The 20699-nt window shown below is 34.7% G+C and overlaps 2 protein-coding genes and 1 long non-coding RNA gene across 4 annotated transcripts in view; all 3 read left to right on the top strand.

Annotated features, from left to right (window-relative positions):
- LOC105448418 (glutamate receptor ionotropic, kainate 2) overlaps positions 1-14774 on the top strand; it is a 196344-nt gene extending 181570 nt beyond the window's left edge. For both annotated transcript variants that reach the window (XM_011686946.1, XM_011686945.1), the window contains exons 13-19: positions 3425-3622; positions 4489-4714; positions 5138-5302; positions 9487-9587; positions 10297-10504; positions 13755-14049; positions 14687-14774. In XM_011686946.1, the coding sequence (XP_011685248.1) occupies positions 3425-3622; positions 4489-4714; positions 5138-5302; positions 9487-9587; positions 10297-10504; positions 13755-14049; positions 14687-14693 (1200 nt within the window). In that variant the 3' untranslated portion in view covers positions 14694-14774. The remainder of the gene's footprint in view (positions 1-3424; positions 3623-4488; positions 4715-5137; positions 5303-9486; positions 9588-10296; positions 10505-13754; positions 14050-14686) is intronic.
- Positions 1-20699, top strand: part of LOC105448530 (glutamate-gated chloride channel subunit beta-like) — a 547315-nt gene that overhangs the window by 259919 nt on the left and 266697 nt on the right. The window lies entirely within an intron of this gene.
- LOC105448419 lies at positions 18320-19668 on the top strand. Its single transcript, XR_974242.1, has 2 exons — positions 18320-19042; positions 19474-19668. It is a non-coding gene; the product is annotated as an uncharacterized LOC105448419 (long non-coding RNA).

The raw sequence follows: 20699 nt of genomic DNA, 5'->3' as shown, positions 1-20699 counted from the left end.
ATTATTAATTATGTCTATGAGTCTAATTTTGATCAAGCTTTGTCTTTCTGTTGAGAATGAAACTTAAAGAGCAAGCACAGTAGTTTAAAAAATTATTATATAATTGATAATAATGAGTATGTATAAAAAAGTTAATCTGAAAAATGAATATCAGCCCTGCATGCACATATAAGTCAAATGCTTTTAAATTTCTCATGTCCATGTTATTATAGCAATTTTTTATTAGTTTCAATAATTATCTAAAATATCAAATGACATATTTTCATTGCAGTAATTCTCATATTAGTTTTATTTTATTTTATGCTAATTTATATTTGTTTTATACTATACGATATTATTTTGTATGATAGTTTATATATTTGCAATTAAAGCGTATAATTTACATTAGAATAATAATTTTTCTCCGTATTTTTAACATCAAGATATATAACATTTTCATAAAAATAATAATCGATTAAGTTCTTTGAAATTTTGTTTCCTCGAACCAATGTTAAAATGGATTAAAGAGCAACAAACTTTATATGCAAAAAAAGCGTGATATAAAAGTAGCTTCTGGTAAATTCTCGTTCAATTCTTTACTTTTACGCGAATGACTACTGCGGATATTCCTCCCGCAGCATGGAACGGTGTTTTCCAAACTTCTTGCTCCATATTTCATGTCACATAAAAGCAAGAAAGCGTTACTAAAAAGTAGAACTAGTAGATAGAACATTTTAGATGTGTTATAATTCTTGTCGATTTATTGTTACATAAAATAAAACAAAATATTTAGAAAATTATATTTGTTTGCAAATAGATTGCGGTTTATATTTTACGAATTATCTTGAAGACATATGGATGTCTATTGCATAATAGCGTGTTAACCATTTCAGTTACCTTTTACGATACTGATTCTAAAAAAAAAATAGATATTGCATTGCAATATTTATCTGCCCCAAATGCTAATTGCTGCTTTCAAAAATTTCTTAGAAACACAGCAGCATAGATGCATGCTGCTTATGTGGTCATCTGTTGTAGAGCATAGAAATTCGCGAGGTTTCACGGCGAGATTCGCGTCGGTGTTGTTTCCCTAACAATGCCAACAGCACGGTAGAAAGGAGGTTTTGTTTACACTAAGCAGCGATGCACGTGAAAACAATTACATGTCCTCAACAGCATCTCGCCTGGGAATGTTCGCCGTGATACCTCACGAATTTCCGCGTCCCCGTCATCCGTTTCTATTATTATTGGCAAAAGCAATTACTAGAGCATTAGCTATATACGCATCATATATTGTATTTAATATACCTGTTGCGAGATATCGCCAGACTAAGCTACCTAAAATTTAGATAAATAGCAGATAATACACGTACTGAGGTGTAATATTTAATCAAATGGATGATTTTAGTTTTTTAAATCCTGTTATCCTACATTAAATTATTAATTATTCGCGGCGATTATTAATTATTTGATTCAAGCGTAAACTGCTCTTTTAGACGAGTTTGTTTTGAATAAAAGTAAAAATAGGATTTAATAAATACGGATACCTAAAACACGAATAATAACTTCATTAGTAAGATGTCATCTTGTATCAAATATTGGTTCGTTTATCATATTGTTAAATCATCGCGACATAACGTCAGCTCATTTCAACTTACAAATCACGAAATATGTTTTTTGATATGCACCGAACACGAAGTTTCTCACTCATATATGACATACGGATTTTATAATATATTCCCGTTCCAAATGAAAAGCGAACAAAATAATGTTATTTTAAACATGCGAAAATATTTGTATAAAGCTGAATCACATAGATTTGTATAAAGCTGAATCACACAGATCAAGCAAATGAGCACGGATAAATGCGAATGAACAGCTTCGCGAGTAGTGAATTATTCATGTTTGTTCGCGCTCGTTTGCTTAATCTGTGAATCCGGCTTAAGATATTGCTAAGCATGTAGACTTAGATCCACTATTAATCGATTTCTCATGCTAAATCAATTTCTCGTTGTATAATTGTATACGCTTATTAGCATATATTTAAATAAATCTTAGGTCGCTGTATTGCACGCTTGTACACATAAAAATACTTTGAAAAATTCACTCAATAAATATCCTAAATTCTATCCTATAAATAGGAGAGAATGAAAACTTCACGTATAAACCATCTGAAGAGTAGACTCACATATGAAGACGTAAATATCTATGCTACATAATGTAATGCCAATTGACTCTGGTGGCACGTATGTACATGCGGGGTTGTCGTTGCGACTGTCTCGAGTGTCGGGAAATTATGCTTCACGTCAGCCAGATGTGTCGGTTACCGAGAGTCGCGGTTTGAGCATTCCGAGCAAGAGAGAATGTAATATTGCAAATAATAATATGCATACTTTACGCTTTAAATTTCTTGCGCGTACGGGCGCAGATATCTATACATATGCGCGTAATATTATGCACGCGCGAAAAAATTTTCTCCCATCGATATAGATATACGCTCAAGCGTGTCGCTACCAAAAGAGCCATTCCACGTAAAAACCACTTGACGAAACACGGATAGCAGAAGTCGGCATACGAATTAAACACATTCATTACGCATTCTGAATAACGTGGATTACACCGTGTAAACTCTTTCGCGGGATATTACCGCGCGGTAGAATTAAAATCGTTCGCTCAATTCCCGAGAGGCAGGCGCGCCGCGTAATACCGGAGAATGAGAGAATCATTCATGGGTGTTCTACATTTGACAATCGTTTCCGCGATCGTCGGCCTCGCCATTAATGGATCGAAATATCCTGGCGGCGAATTCTAAATGAGATCCCGTATTGCATTCTTCAACCGCTGCTAGGAATTTTTCACCAGGATAACGGCCTTAAATCGACCTCGTCATCTTGATATGCTCTGATGGATTTTCGATCTTTAGATCCTTATAGAGGCGAAAAGTATCTGCCTTGCAGGGCAAGTGTATCACTAGAAGATTTACACAAGAGAAATCTCACCAAAGTTTTAAACAGCTATTTCCCTCATGTTTTTTCAACAATTTGATTTCCATTACTATTGACTTGATTGATACTTCCGTTGTCTGGAGAGCACACAAAAATACATTGTACTGATATCACCTAATTGTTTAAAAATGCATAAAATTATAAAAAATTAGAGAGAATGTAAAAATGGATAAGTATTCTTATTCGTAAAAATTTATATTCTCTAAACTATTTAATCGACTAACGAATCTCAATGTTTTCATTAATGAGGTTTATATGTATAAAGAAATAATAAATTTAGACTAAATTAATAACATTTGCAAAGCAGAATTTAATTTGAAAGTAATTTCCGAATAATTTGATGTCGTCAAATTAGAATGCCCATGGACTTGTTAAATAAGAAATTTATTGCGATTATTCGAGATAAATTAAGAAAATACGGAATAAATCCTCGTTATTAGGCAACCAGTACAAGAATAGTAGGCGGCATTTGGTGGTTCTTCACGTTAATCATCATCTCCTCTTATACTGCGAATTTGGCCGCTTTCCTAACGGTGGAGAGGATGATAACGCCGATCGAGAATGTAGCTGATCTCGCGGAACAAACCGAGATATCTTACGGCACTTTAGAGGGTGGAAGTACGAAGACGTTCTTCAGAGTAAGTGTGTAGAAAATCACAGAATTGCTTTCACATTTTCTGTGCAATTTAATAGCATATTTTAAGTTGTCAATATATAGTTATTATATTTAAATATTAAAAATTTTCTTTTTATATGTTTTATTATATAATAATTTTCATATTCCTCGTCCTCTTATTATAGTAATATAGTATAATATATTTTTAAAAAGTATAATAAATTAAAGTCTTAAAATGTAAATTTAATATTAAAATAATAATAAATCATAATGAACATAATATGATATCAATCTTTAAATTAACAGAAATTTAATAACCTTTTACATAAATATACATATATATATATATATATATGTATATATATATTTATAAATATAAAGTGCTCGAATTAAGTACATTTACGCTCTCCAAAATAAAAAGATGTATTTATATTTCATATAAATTTACTGACGTCATATAGATAATTAATTCGTAATATATTTTTAAAAATACCGCATATTATTCTATAATGTTTTAACAGGAAACTACATTCGTTAAACAAAAATACTGTTTCTGTAATTGCCGTTTCCTCTGACCTGTTTTTCCTTCAGAAAGATGAGCAAATTAGTTAGCAAAGTAATGAGCAAAAAATTTCTGAATCCAACTTAAATATTGACAACGTTAAAGCCTTGACCATTTTCTTAATAAAGACATCTGATACTAATTCGCGGATAAGAGATCAACGATTCTTTCAATACGATATACACTTCTCATTTTTTAGTTTTTCACGTTTTTTAAATTGATTTTTAATTAAAATTTTTCCATCAAAAACTGTGGAGTATAAAACACAAAATTGAATACAAAGCGTTAGACAATTAAATAATTTGCACTAAATAATTTAATCGCAGGATTCAAAAATTGGAATCTACCAAAAAATGTGGAGATTTATGGAATCGAAGAGCCCGTCTGTGTTCGTTCAAACCTATGAGGAAGGAGTGAAGAGGGTTCTGGAAGGCGACTATGCATTTTTAATGGAGTCGACTATGCTCGATTACGCAGTTCAACGCGATTGCAATCTGACACAAATAGGGGGCTTGTTAGACAGCAAAGGATATGGAATTGCTACTCCAAAAGGTAAATATGAGTAAAAATAGCAATGAATAGAAAATTTGGAAAGTAATTACCAACGTATTTAATATTGAAAGCTAATAAGTTTCTGAAACAGATGGTATCCAATTAAATTTCTGCTAAAGGAAAATCAACTTCCTTACCAGCCAACATAGAATAAATAGTCCAAACGTGCAGTCTTTGTACGTAAAAAGAAGCTTATACAGTTAATTTAAAATTATACGGAAAAGATTATGTACTTCCATCTTGAAGCAGGAAAAAATTTGAAGATATTCTAAACCGCATATATTTAAAATACGTATATTATTTAATAATATGTATATCCGACATATTCTCGACATGCAACGGCAAAATTATGTTCGAGATTATGCTGCAGAGGTAGAAATTGCGAAATCCTTGGCCAGCCTAACGAAGGCTTTTTATATGCAGGTTCGCCCTGGAGGGATAAAATATCTCTAGTTATTCTGGAGCTGCAGGAAAAAGGTGTAATACAGATCCTCTATGATAAATGGTGGAAAAATACGGGCGATGTGTGCAACAGAGACGACAAGAATAAGGAGAGCAAAGCCAATGCCCTCGGAGTTGAAAATATTGGTATGTTTATCCACAATCATATTTTCTTTATCAGTCAAAATAACAGACAGAAACAACAAAAGAAATTAAGCTTTACTTAAAGGGAGTATAAGAAAATTATTTCACATTTTTAAATTTTCACGTAAATATATTTATATTATATTATATAAATTAAAGCAAAAGTTCATTTTCATATGGATTGCGTAACAGAATATATCGAAGGATTTCGGATTGATTAATTTTCATTAAATTGAATGCCGAAACTGCTTTGAACGACCCTTTCACGATATTTGAATAACTGCTTAATCAATTAAGTTATCAAGTTTATCCAGACTACCGATTCGCGCGTATGAATACATTCAATCGCAAAACGAGTTTATGAAGCTATATTTCACTCGCAGCCATAATTTCAATCATAACACAACAAATTTGGATAGTAATGCAACCTGTAAGTTATATTTGCATGCTATAAATCTCTGTCACAGCTGCGATATGTCCTATTGGCGACACATTTCATATGTACGCAGACAAAAGGGATATATTTAATAGTCATAACTTCCGCGTGCTCCGCATGTCTGTTTTAAGTTTCAGTCATTTCAACTATGAAACATTTTGTTCGCTTTACAACTCTCACGTCGTGCAGCACGGCTAAAAAAGTTGTAGACAGACATCTCGTTGTACAGCAGTATAAATCAATAGAGCGGAAATCTAGAGATACGATAACTCTGTAAACTATTCACAGAAAAGGAATAAATTATAATACGCAAATTTTTCGCATAAAATATCACAAAAAGCCATATATTTATAGCTGTTCATCTTTGAACAATCTGAATTAATATTTGTCGTAAATTTAATATTTTTCTTGTACACGCCTACAAAGTAAATCTTACAAATTAAATTTGTTAGAGATGTCAAAGTAAACAAATATCGAAATCTTTATACGCGGACAGATTGCATACAAATATTATAGTTATCTCAGTCAGAGCTAAGAAAGTTAATATAGAGAATAGCGAGATTCAGAGTGGACAGAGAATTGAAGAAGAGAGAAGGCTCTCAGGCGCGACGGAATTTCGCGTAAAGTTCGCGGAAAAATTTTTCTTAGGACTCTTCGAAAACCGCTTCCGGATTTTTATGGAAGTCACAACAAGTTCCTTCTTTCTCTCTCCCCGCTTTGATTCGGCTCTTTCTTTTTTTCCCTCCCTCCACTCGTGGAAACTCTCGGGCTATCTACCTACTTTGCCTCCCTTTCCTCATCGCCGTTTCTTCGCCGCCTTGTAACTTGGATAAGTACCCATTTTGCCGACGGTGTAAATGTACTCAACAAGACAGAGCGAAGAACGAACTCAATGGCGAGACGCAAAAATCTCGCGAAATTACAGTTGAATTGCTAATTTCCGTTCTTTCCAATGTCTCTTGATTATTTGCCGTGGAAAAAAGCGATCGTTGTCGACTGACCTTTATCGTGCTATTTTATAAGAATAAGCAGTTCATCCAGTATCAGTCGAGTACCATCTCCGAGAAAAGAAAGCTCTTTCTTTTCAGTATGTCTTAAAATAATTGAGACAGAAATGTGAAATTAGATTGACTTCTTTTTTTTCATCTTGTCGAAAGCTTTAAAAATGTAGGAAATCTTTTTATGAAACATAACTTGTTCGTCCAGCCTTATGATTATTTAAAATTAATATTAAATTTAATTATAATAAATGTCTCTCATAATTTTTAATATAAAAATTAATCACCATAATTAAATTTGATAATTAAAATTGAACAACCAGCGATTATTAATAATTAGAATTTGTATAGAATGTTAAATAATTATTTAATAAAAATTACTTATATTAATTATTAATAAATACTTATATTCAATTTTAGTTATAATGTAATATATAAAAATAACGAAAGGAATAAAACAAGATTATATAAAACCACCAACTAAGTTTGATTAACGTTAGTTGCTACAACTTCAAATTATATTTTCTTGAACTAAAATAAAAAAGAACAGAAAAGTTAAACTGCACTGATTCTTTGTGGTGGCTTTAAAGTAAAAAGATAAAAATAAATGAAAGTTCAAGTGAAATCAAAGTTAACTGATTTTAAACTGTGTAAAAAATTATGTAATGTGTTTATAATAACACAATAACGATGTATCTAGGGCTATATTTTCCTGTATATCGTATTCATTGATCAATGAAGCAAAATTGATAAACGTATCCCAATAGCGTTAAGATGATAATATCGGAAATTCGCTCGAATCCACTTAGCGCGACCTTGCATTCTCTTCATTCGCTCATTTGTCTTAGAACATCGCTAACTCCGTGAGTTTCCGAATTAGCGAGAGAATCTCTTCGAGAACGATGAGCTCCGGATAATTCTCGGTTCGTGCCCAAGTGTTTTGGCGAGGAGTCCGCCGTCCTACGGAAAACTTGGGCATATATCCTGTAACTCGGCGAACAGAACTTCCCGCTGCGAAACTTGGATCGACCTGTAGGCGTACAATGTCGCGCGACCTCTTCGCCGGGCGCAGCTCTCTTGATATCGTTTCGCGAAATAGGCGTGAAGCCCCGGTGATATCCAGGCGCCCGCGCGAGAAACTTTCGTCCTTCCGGCGAGACGTCCGGACTGTCGTCATAAATCACAGCGGTGTAGTTATGCAAATCTACTTTGCATCCTCCCGAGATCCCGGCTCAGTTGTCTTGCCGTCAACGATAAGTGGACACTTTTTAGCCTGTTCAAAAGCGCCTCCATTCTACATACTTTGTTCCTCATTCTTTCTCCCGGCTCGAAATACAGAGCTAAAAGTTTCACGGATAAAAAATGTTTGCCACCATAAGCGAATATTTCACAAATTCTATCTGTCTTGTTGTTACTAACGTTTATTTATGTCATGTAAATTAGAATATTTCACAAATTCTATCTGTCTTGTTACTAATGTTTGATTATATCATATAAATTAGAGTAACTAGGTTTTATACAATTAGAAGTAATTTAACTATTTATAATTATTTGAAAATAATATAAATAATATATCATATATAGATTTATATGTATATATAAATAAAATATATGTAAATATATATGTATATATAAAAACATATAAAAGAATAATTTAGTAAAAATTATGGTATTATAACAATAACGGCATACTGCAGTGATTAATTGGTAATAACTCAGTATGAGCTCTGCATGAGAGAAATTGAGAAGTTTGCCAAAGGCGAATTTGCTGACTGCGCATGGAAACGAACTCCGCGCACCGTATTTTCGACCAATAAAGTGGAAATTCATCTTTGATCACGTACAGAGAAATATTGACGAGAAAGTTCAAGTGTTTACCAAAGTAGTTTGCCCAAATTTATATATATATCTAACCCTACACTTTATATCCCGCTATTTACTCATTAAATTTATTAGCTCCTAAATAAAATATGGAAAATAAATATAAGAAATTCTCTTAATCCTTCACAAATGTTTTCAATTATTATTATAACTAATAATTACACGGAATATAAATATCGACTGTATTTTACTTGAAGAAATAAGTGGAACGTAACAACGTATAAGTAACTAGCATATATCAATTCACGACTCGTATCAGAAAGTTCCGATTTTACGGAATAATCTCACGAATCTTTGTAGAAACAGCCGTTAATTCCGAATGCAACGCTCTCTTGAACTTCCGCATACTTCCCATCCTTTCTATCGGGGGTAAGCTAAACTTCGTACCGAGCGTAAATATCGCTCCCGAGTTCACTGTTTTCGCACGACTCTCGCATCGCAATAAATACAAGCACCTCGCCATTTATCAGTATATACGTTTCCACGCACGCCCTACTCACGGTCGTTACCCGCGAATACTCCATCGCAAAGTTTTCCCGGACCAAAAAGTATAACGCGATCGATCTGAGAGTGCACGCTCCACTTAGATATTGCGCGCACGATTTTCCGCGACCGCCGCCGCTGCGAGCCTTTTTTCTTTTCGCTGTACTTTTTTCCTCCTCTCTCTGCTCCTCGACAAACTAGTGCCACAAAGGGTGGCTGAAGAGGGGAGGGGATGAAGAAGTCACGGAGAGAGTTCGAGATGAGGTACAAACACGCCACGTCGTACTTCGTGGCCCGCCAACGGCGTTTCGTTCGCGATGAAATTAGAGAAGGACGAGCGGCCTCGCGCCGACATTTGAAATAATGAGCTTTCGGTTTCGTCATTTCAGGTGGTGTCTTCGTCGTGCTGCTCTGCGGCCTGGCGCTAGCGATCCTGGTGGCGATCCTCGAGTTCTGCTGGAATTCCAAGAAGAATGCCCAATCGGACAGGGTAAGCTAAACGAGACGCCGGTATATAGGATTTTATGTGAACGTGCTGCATGAGTTGTACTTTCTCGTGAATGGGCGAGGTCGTTTGAATCTTGATTCAAAATTCTGTCATCTCTCGGACTCTGACGTAATGACTGTCCTGCGAGTTATCATTCTCCCATATCCTTGACGCATTATTCTTACTACTCGTATTGCTTTATATTAAGCGATAAGAGGCAGAGCGGGTATAAAATGTAGTGAGTAAAATTCGAATAGAAAAAGAAATACTATAGTAACGCAGAATAATCACATAAGGAATTTGTTTCATAGCTGCCAAATTAATTTCTAATCTTCCTATTCCTCTAGCATTTCTAAATCAAATATCTACCTTCTCATTTTCGGCGATAGTTGATTTTAATGTGTATTTGATGTATGTAAGTTAAATGCATATATATATATATATAGAATGGATGTTAATGCGATATCCGCGGCAAGCCATGTTTGTTTCGAAAAAGAACGAGGTCTTGACGAACAGACGGCCTCACGCGACGGAGAAATCGACCTTGCATGCGTTCGGGTATCGTATGATCGTTTTGTGTATTGTCTCTTGGTGTATGTTGTACCTGTCGTACCGGCGTCCACTGCCTGCCATCGTCGACGATTATTCCTTGGACGGTAAACACGCACGTGCACCTCCTGCGCATCGATCATCATTTAACCACTCGACACAGTCACTCTGCGCCGAGATGGCCTCGGAATTGCGATTCGCCGTCCGCTGCGGCTCCCGGCAGAGGCCCGCCGCGAAATCGCGCAATTCCGCGGCCACCGGGCTGTGCGGCCGTTGCAGCCCGCGCTCCTCCAGGAGAAGGACGCGCCTCTGCTCCTCCGAACACGAGGAGACGACCTACATACCGAGCATCGAGATCCCGCGATTAAATGGTGTAAGTCTTGTCCCACACGACGGGCACGCGATCAAGTTTTATCAATCGGCATCTTCGAGGAGACTACTAGTTTTATTGCTACTATTTTATTTGCTCCGCAAAACTCCGCAATCGATATTTTTTTTATCTTTAATTCAATTTTGAAGATAGTAACAACGACTTAAATAACTTGTATTTCAGCGAATTACGAATTCCGCTCAGACACTTGCGACGGACTTGAACAAATTGTCATTGGCGTACATATTCGCGGAAAAAAAGTGGCGAAACAATCAGGAGAGGTAGAAATGCGGGCAGCAGATTACAGGAGCTTTCCGAGGAGAGCCGATTGTTGGTCGCGCGAAGCGGTACTCATTCCACGGTAATTCAATTTCGTCGAACGGGGCCAATTACGCGGATTCCGGATTTTTCTCGTCTTTGTGTTAGCGAAAAAGTACTTCTGAAAACACCAATACGCATATGCAATACCAGTCGGAGATTCGCGATTCGTATTACCGTGCTGAGAGTACAGCTTCCAAGAAGCCCCCCAAATATTTCCTCCCGTTTGTTCTCATCATAGAAATTCAAAATCAGAGAAATAATGGGTATACGAGAAAGATTCCGCACATCATTTGACAAGGGAGTATTATAAACGTCAATTGCCTCCCACGCGGATTTCGCACGGATTTATTGTACACTCACCGTATATATCTGTGAAGTGTTGTGATGACGATGTATACGTTTCTATTTTTTTAATAGCCGTTGTATTGATTTTAGATTATGAGACGCCTTCCTTTAACACGCGAGTGCACATTACATAAAATATATTTCATTCCGTTGCAAAATATTTTTCGCACGTTTTATGTTCCGCAGTTGACGAACTGCCTGCAATGCAGAATTATGTCACATATGCTTACAATTGCAGTATTGTAGGTTAGACATAATTGCATGCATAAACTTGCAACAACAACAGTGTGCGCTTTATTGCGCATTATACCTTCGAGCGCAATTTAGTGAAATTTCTACGAAGATTTAGTTTCATAATGCAAACATTACATGATGAATATAATCAATATCTATTTAACATATTTATCTTTTCGAGCGATGTATACCGGACGTAAAAATCTTGAAAACTTGATATTAGGAAGACATATTATATGTACATGTTATATTTTTATAGAAAGTTATCTTTTGATGCAAACCTATTAGGAATATTTCATTTGAAAATATATAAAAATACACCTATGCAAAAGTTAGTCTCAAAAATGAAATAAGAAATATAGTATTAAAGATGAACAAAATATTTTTTTGCCTAAATGCGCAAGCATCTTTAAACTTTGTGAAAAGAGCTTGTAAGACAAATGTAATAATTTCTTCAAATTATGTTAGTCTTTTAACTCTTTCTTTATGTTCTGAATATAAAACGTTCTATTAAATAAAAAAACTTTAAATTGTTGCTATATTTTATAATAAGAGAAATCATTTTTCCTATATATATAAAATCATCGAAGATGAATAAATCTGATAATTTATCACACAATTCTTAGAGTTAACGGTTAGTTTTGTTGTATAACTTGAGTAAAAATTATTTCACACAAAGATCCTTTCTTATCATTTGTAAAATATATTCTTAAATCAGTAAAAGAATTATAAAAAAATTTTTCTGAAAAATTCTAAATGAATATTACACATTCTAAAGACTAAACAATTAATTCGTCTTGTATGGCATTTAGATGATTCGAATTATTAAGATAAACAACACTTTTCATTAACACTCATAAACTTTTGAATCATTGACACGCTTTCAAAAAATATTTATGTGACAAAAGCGATAATCTATCATTCTCTCACATCTCTTTCCGTCTTAATGTCACATCTCTTTCACATTCATTACATAGGATCTCTCTCTCTCTCTCTCTCTCTCTCTCTCTCTCTCTCTCTCTCTCTCTCTCTCTCTCTCTCTCTCTCTCTCTCTCTCTCACTTTAAAATGAATTACAATCGTACCACGGTAGAATTAGAGACATTTAAATTTCATCAAAGCTGAATGATCCGTTGAAAGCTAAATATAACTGTTACTTCTAAATCTAATTATGTTCTCTTGAAAGAGAGAAAATACGTGATATATCTTCTAAAATACCACCTGTCAAATACTGCTACGATAATGTAAAGTGATCGACTGTAGAATCGACCCCATAACCATTCAAACTCTTCAATCATTGTCAGCATTCATTCTTTTCAAGATAAAAGAAGTGATTACTTTGAAACAAAAAAAAGTTGTTCTACACGCGGTATGTAATTTCACACACGCATGAGAATCTGTAAAGTGTCCGCAATTAAAATATATATTGTACCGTAACACGTAAAGCGGTTCGACTATTCGACAGCAATTAATTCAATGTTAATGTACCATTTGTTGATGATACACTGTAAATAGCGACATCCGTATTGTTGAGAAAATGCAATTGTATTCCAGTGAACACGGCGCATTCTGAATTCCAATATACCACACTGGCCGCATTATTCTGTCTACACCAGAGATTCGAGTACTCTCTGTTCATTATCTCTCATATTATCATTCCTCAAACCATGATTTTCGTGCTGATTTATAAGTGTACAGCAGTAAATCGCAGCCCATTCAGACAAAATTCGTATATATAACGTACCTAACATCTATAATATATATATCTTAAATGCGAAGGAAAAAATAATGAACTCATCAAACAAAATAGAATATTAAATAAAACTAAAATACATTTAACATATTTTAACTGTTTTGTTGGTATTGATATTAGAATTATTCAGTGTTGAATTGCATTAGTGCAGATTAGTAATTATCTTTCACAGCCTTTTAAATTATTTATACAAGATCGATCTAGAATCTAGACTATTCGCAGAGAAATTTTATTAACCGCAAGCTTCGCCTTCATACAGCAATCTTTTAACCAGCGATATGTCCGCGCACACCTCGTTTCATTCTAAAAACGTGATCCGAAAGCCATATCGGCGCTACTATCCCGGAATTTCCGTAAAAAAAAAAAATCGTTTCGCGAAGCACGTGCCGGTCGTTTCAAACAGACAACTCTAAAGACATAGTTATCAACGCTGGCGCGTGGAGGCCCAATAACAACCCTCCTGCCTACCTTCAAAAACTTTTTAACAACTTCGCAACACAACTTTTAATAACTCCTCTGTCCGCTCCTCTCATTGCAGAAACTCCGCTCTCCTCTAGTCGGCCCGATATAGCTAACACTTGCGCTTATTTATCTCTCAGCAGGAGGGTGGTGCGTTGTCGATGACGGAGATGAAGAAATCATTGAGCTTCGATCAAATGTCCCATGGCGGGAACACCTAGCACAGGCCTCGTCCTCATCTTCGTCCTCAACAGCAGCAGCAACAGCAGCAGCAATCGCAACAACAGCAACCGCCACCGTGCAAAGCCACCCCCACGCACACACGTCACACGCACTGCCACTCACATTCACATCTTCACAGCCACCACTCGCACAAACACCAAGCACCTCCGCCGAGACAGAGACGGGGCTCTTCGGGCATCATCTTGGGTCAAGGTACAACCATCTATCTTGCCACAAGTATCACTTGTCCCGTCCTATTATGTTTGCCAGGCCAAGTGGCACGTTAATCGTTACAGTTAAATTTGCATAGATTAGTTTGAAATATCGTTTCAGTTACAAGACGACGAAATAAAAAAAAAGGTTAACAGATTCGATTTGTCCATGGGTATTACATACGGAAAGAAATAATTTTGCTTTAAAATATCAAATTATTGTTAAAACTATTTTTATGTAATATAATATAATTTTTTCACGTTATGGTCTAAATATTTTCTCTTATTTTTTTTTGCTATTCTTATTAATCTTCTAATAATAAATCTGTATAGATATTAATTATCTATGCATCCTAAAAAATACATGTATAAAATAATTATATCCCTATATTTATTCCAAAATATATTTTAAAAATATATTTTAAAAATCTCTGATGCTCCTGATTTGAATAAACATAGCAAGAAATTATTTAGAAATCCAAAGATTAAAGAATTAATTGTATAAGCATATTGACATGGAATCGTAAATATTTATGCTTTTTAAGCATACACATATAATGCCGCTGAATTATATTTAGAATTATATTTATATATTAACTGTATTAATAATTATATTATCAACTATTGTACTGCGTTAGGAGGTGACCATCCTGAGAATATTCTCTGGAGATTCGACTGCGACCTTGCGGGTGAACCGGACGTAGTAATTTCCCCGCCGCCTCCTCCGCCACCGCCACCCTCGGCAACGGTCTCGAGGACCACGACCCTTTGACCAATACTCGAAGAGGTGCCGACAGGTGTACCTGTCCAAAAGGAACTGCCCACTCAGGCCTCCGTGGTTATCAACGTGATAGATCAGAAAGAGACATGCTTATAGCATATATAGTCGCCGGAGCGGGTTGGTAAACCGCAACGAGGGCCATCCCGCGCCGACGACGATGTCGAATCATCGATCGAAAGCGTGCAAATGAGAATCTGAGACTGAGGTCAATTGGACGGGAATGCCGTGATCGGAATTAGTGTTTCTCGCGTGTTACGCTCTCTAAGAGACGCTCCGATAACGCCATTCTCGTATTGCTTCAATCGGGGGACTTATGGTAAAAAGACGTGTGATAACTAATTCGCGATATTCGGAGATTAAGCAAAATCGAGATTGCACAGTATGATCCCGTGTGTATCCACGAAGGCATCGAGGGAATCGACGTTGGTGCAGCAAGGATGCGTGCCACTAATCGGGATAATGGATGGAAACTACGTAGTTGCTCACGTGCAATTGTTTGCCTAGACAGCATCAACGAACGAGTGGATTTCGGGAACCTATCAGGATTCGCCTGTCTACGAAGACAACGGAATGCTGTTCGCAAACAATGCGCATCCCTCTGTAGAATATACAGTCCGATCAACCGAATCGAGGCCGGTATTAAATTGAAAAGTGCCAGTGCGTGAACGTTACGGATCAATCGGAATAAATGGGAACTGTATGGAAAATGGAATGCCACGCGCAATGCCAGTTGACCAGGAATTGCCGGTGTTTCGAAATTTCCCGAGGCAACGGTATAATCGAGTGGAAAACCGGACATTTGTTCGAAGTATCCAACCGGACAGACCAGAAACCGTCCGCGACACCACGACGGAAGGCGAGCCAAATGTCATAGCCGAATTTCAAGTTAAACATATCGAAGTGGATTTAGAAAATCGAATCGCTTGTTAAATCGACTGATCTTCACATATAGAATTGTATTCCATCCATACTGCGATTCGTAGGTTAAAAACTGTTAAAAACTATTCGCAGGAACCAATAATGAATCACGAAACATCACATTATCCATTGCAGTATATCTAAATAAATATTCACAATTATCTCTTAATTTATTGGCAGTAACATGTAATTAATTTAGCGGTACAAAATATAATTGTAACTGCAATTTTACACAATTCTATGTGTGAATGCGAGCGTCAATCGTAAGATCACTGCAGACATAGTTGCACGTTAACGCGATGCCAATGTTTATTGGAATGCAATTTCCAGTGACAATAATTTTGGGCCGCAAATTTGCCACAATACCCATAATATTCACAAGACAAATATTTTACCTTTCATAAACTCAATGAAAAATGCAAGGCAAACGGAACCAATAAACAATTAAATGATCGTAGGCCACTAACGGCTGAATAAAATTGGCATATAACTTGCAACAAACGCGCGATAAATGCAGGGCAATAAAACATGAACGTCTGTATCGGATGACTCGGACCAAATTGAAATTAGTAACCACTGCCAGATTTAGCCTAAACAAATGTCACGCGTTCAATAATTTCGAGCAAAAACATGCAGGTACAAAAGTCGAATAACAAAAGGTAAATATGAGAATACTGCTTATTGTTACAAACAATTTACATTAATAATTTAAATGTTATTTCTAAACTTATCATAAAAATGTAATTAGTGAGAAATAAAACTAAATTCAAAATTAATAAAAAATATATTACGTATTGTTACTCAGGAATCTACTCTAATCATCTAATTAAAATAATAAGAAAATTCCAAGTTTGAGTTATAACAAAATCGCAACAAATATAATACATAAATCTCTAATAATAAATAATGATAAATGTATGTGTTTGATATATGTATATTATAGGAAATTTCTCTTTTGTTATATTGAGAGTAGTAAATAAGTAAGTTAATGTAAAATTAATCTTTTTAAAAAGAAATATTGGCAGTTCTCTAAAATTTTCATTTGAAAGATGAGTCAGAAATTGAGTCGTAAGATACTTCGAATGATAGTAAAGGAATACGATCACTGGCATCTAACCATCCCTCACTGTATTATAAATAAATACGCTAATTGTTGAAATGAGATTTATAAATCTTTTGTATAAATGTATGTGTAATTTATAAATACACTTAATGTATATGTATAAATCTGTATATGTGTGTATGCGTCGACGTGTGTACATAGTATATACGTATAAGGTACATATTACGCGCGCGGACGGTATAGGCGAGGAAATCCGTGAAGCGTGCGAATGCGCCAAAAAGACCTAGTCATATTTTGACACAATCGAATAGTTTATTATCATGTGTACAGCGAGTGTTTTTCACGAGAAGAAAAAGGTAACGAGATAAACCCAATTAACTGTTCGACAGTTTTTAGCTATACATTGCGACGTTCCGTATTGCGAACATATTATTACGTGCGTGTATCGCTGTTTGTTAAAGAGATTATTACGCCGTTCAGCGAGTTTATTGATACGTTATTAGCCGTTGAAAAAGAAAGAGTGAAAACAATTCTGCAAGTGTGTATAACGTATTTGCGAATATTTAACGTTACATTACGAGAAAAATACATAAAAAGAAAAGGAAAAAAAAACCGTTAAAATAAAAAATCTCTACTGCCACTTACAACAAACAATTCGCGATACACATTTTCAATTCGATATGCTTATACCACAATACGTACAGTTAAAAGGCGGAAGTAAATTTACCTAAATTATTGAGATCGTTAATAACATTCGTCAAAAAATTTATTAACAAATGCGACGAAATCTTATACGTATATTTGTGAGAACAAATTTTCAGTGGGGCAAATCTATATCATAAATGTGTGCAACAATAGAATTGCGGCACACTAATTTCAATTCTTGCACAAGAAATATTTCTATATTTTCACTTTCGTGAAATTAAAAAAAAATATTGTTACGATACATTTATGGCTACTGCTTTTTTCAACAAAGCTAAGATTTATTTTTTTTTTGCATAAAAAGAAAACAAACAGCTCAAGCTAGAAGCTGACAATAATTTGTCGGCGCGTTAGTAATCAAATACTAGTTATAAAAGGAATGTTTATGAATGTGTTTATTATCAGCGAAAACAACTGGATACTTTCTCTACATCGAAATAAAAAATTTGAACACCGATTGTACAGTTTTTAATAATACAGAAAATAAACTTTCTTGACGCTCGTAAAAATTTCAATCTGTATATGTATAAAAATTATGGATACAAAACATATTTCTATTACCTCAACGTTATTATTATAGCAATGTAAAATTTCCGTGATTGTAACGCTAAAGACAGACTCTTTTTTAATAAGAACTTAATTATTATTGAAAAATTAATCATAAAAACGGCGTAAATTAACAGCGCCGTTACTGAAGAAAAATAAATTTGAACACTTAAAATCTTGTAGTTTTAAATATTATTTTATAAACGCATAAATTTCCTCAAAAGAACATTTTTTTATGATAAAATTAAAAGATTACAAAAATTGCGAAGTTAATGTTCCATTCTTTTCATTTTTCGCTTTTTCGATGTATTCTTCAATTGTTCACGTTTTATCTCTACTTCTTTTCTCAAACTCCGTTATCCGCGCAGGCTATCCAATTTATTTCGCAATCGCGACAACAATGTTGCAGCTTTTGTCTGTTTCTTTACGTAATTCTTTTATATAAACAGCTGGTGTAGCCATCAATCTTTCAGAAGAATATTCGCCGAACGCTTGTGGTATAATTTTACACAATTGCATTTCTTTAAATAATTCTATCAGCACAGCACTTCATGAAGAAGACAAAAAGTCAATACAATGTCAATCAGAATTAATGTCTGAATAAAATGTTTCAGAAGATCTCTACTTTTAATCGATCATTTACAACTATCGATACAATTTTTATGCTAACCTGATTGAATTCTCGACAAATCTATCGGCAAGATATCGATCGCGATGGCGCGTCCAATGGCTCTCAACGATCTACGAAACAGACAAGGCGACTATATTCAACGGATTTCGAGGAAATTGTTGCAAATCCATAATCGTATATAATCCAATGTCCGTAGAACAAAGCAGATAAAGCAACCGGTGAAATATGCATGACTGAACGACTGCGCAACTCCCAGATTCTCTAATCGAGTCAAAGATTCAGTCTATACAACCGAAAAATGCAATTCGAGCAGAAATAACAAATGGAATAAGCTCTAGCAACAACTCGAAAAGGTTTACACGTTATCGTTTTATGTTCCAAAGGTTTTTTATTTCAATTTTTGTTTAATTGTCAGTTTTGTAGGATAAATATTGTATCCGTTCTTAGCAAAGAACTTAATCATTACCGAATCTGTCGAATCAAAAATTGATAATTATAATCAAAATTTAACTTATGTTTGCAATTGTTTTTAAAGATCGCGACATATATCATTAACACAATACAGAAAGAGGAGAATACTGTTACAAATGTCAAAAATATATTATAAATATATAAATTATATCATTAATTCTATGCCTCCATCGTATCATGTATTTCGTGCTATTGAAACAGCATTAAATTATTAGAAAAAGATTAAATTGAAGCGAGTACGTTACAGCTACGCCATATCGAAAATTGCATTCGTTTAGTCGTGTCGCTTCAAAGAGAGTACGTTAAAATCCAGGTCATTCCCCGACATTTGAGACCAGAAGAAAAATGGAGGGGAAGGTACATGGAACGCAATCATCCCTAGAGCGAAGCTTTCAGAAGCAGCTAACCATTAACACGGGGTTTTATAGTCGACTTCTTGAAACATTTCTTACGACGAATGTACCCCATAAAGACATGATTAATAAATAAAAATACATTTTTAAAAAAATGTTCAGTATATATTAATATATTTATTTTTTCCTTTTTTTAATAAAAATTTAATTTGTTTTAAATTTTTATTAAATTTTTATTTTATGCACTAATATAATTATACTGATACCTGATTGATATATAAATTATAATATATCTTCGAATTTTTGAGTGAATCGAAGTTACGTGCAAAATGTTAGACAAATTTATTGAGCGACTCGAACGTGATTCGTAAATGAGAGAAAAATTTTCAATATTGCTTAACGAGATCCCTGGAACAAACGATCCTTTTGCCTCGCGTCGTCTTTTTCCTTTTCTTTCCCTTTTTATTTTTTGTCTGTCGAGGCGCTAAAACCAATGGAGAGATCCATTAATGTCCCAATGCTTTAAAGCAGATGTCGTCCTTGCTTTTCTTTGTCTGGACACAATTACTCCACTTTTTGCCGTTTAATCGATTCGTTAACAAATCGCATGTTACAAGCGACAAAAACGGAATTTATCGTAGCCTATTCATTAGAAACAAATTGAGACTTATCTCAATTTGAAACGAGATAAATTATTGGCAATTGGAAATGTGAAAAAAGGTGATAACACACTGTCTGTTTGGTTTAATTTATCACAAAGAATTAGCAACAATATTTGGCTTTCAGTACTATCAGGATATACCCACATATAACATAACTTTATTTAATTATTTATATTATTTTTTAAAACGCGCTAAAACAAATATTTCGAAATAAAAGCATGTTTCATTACTGCATGCATGTATTACCACAGTCTGGAAACTCTATTTAGTTTTTAACAGGAAAATATGATATAAAGTTTGATACAAAGAGACAAGATTTCTCTATAATTTTCCATTTTACGATGATGTAAACGCTCGATTAAGTTGCGTTCTTTCACTTTCAGTAATTATGCCTTTAAGCGGAGCCCAGCTCGCTTTGGTACTCATGAAATTTACGAGCGGAATACGCCAGGAATTTCCTGGGGGAGTGTCATCTAGTTTGGATATCGATTGACAAACAGGACCTCTTATTAACCGTCCCACCG

Source organism: Wasmannia auropunctata, unplaced genomic scaffold, assembly GCF_000956235.1.
Source record: "Wasmannia auropunctata unplaced genomic scaffold, wasmannia.A_1.0 LD336085.1, whole genome shotgun sequence".
NCBI classification, from domain to species: Eukaryota; Metazoa; Arthropoda; class Insecta; order Hymenoptera; family Formicidae; genus Wasmannia; species Wasmannia auropunctata.
The sequence above is the reverse complement of the archived record's forward strand: the minus strand, read 5'-3'. Positions and strand labels throughout refer to the sequence as shown.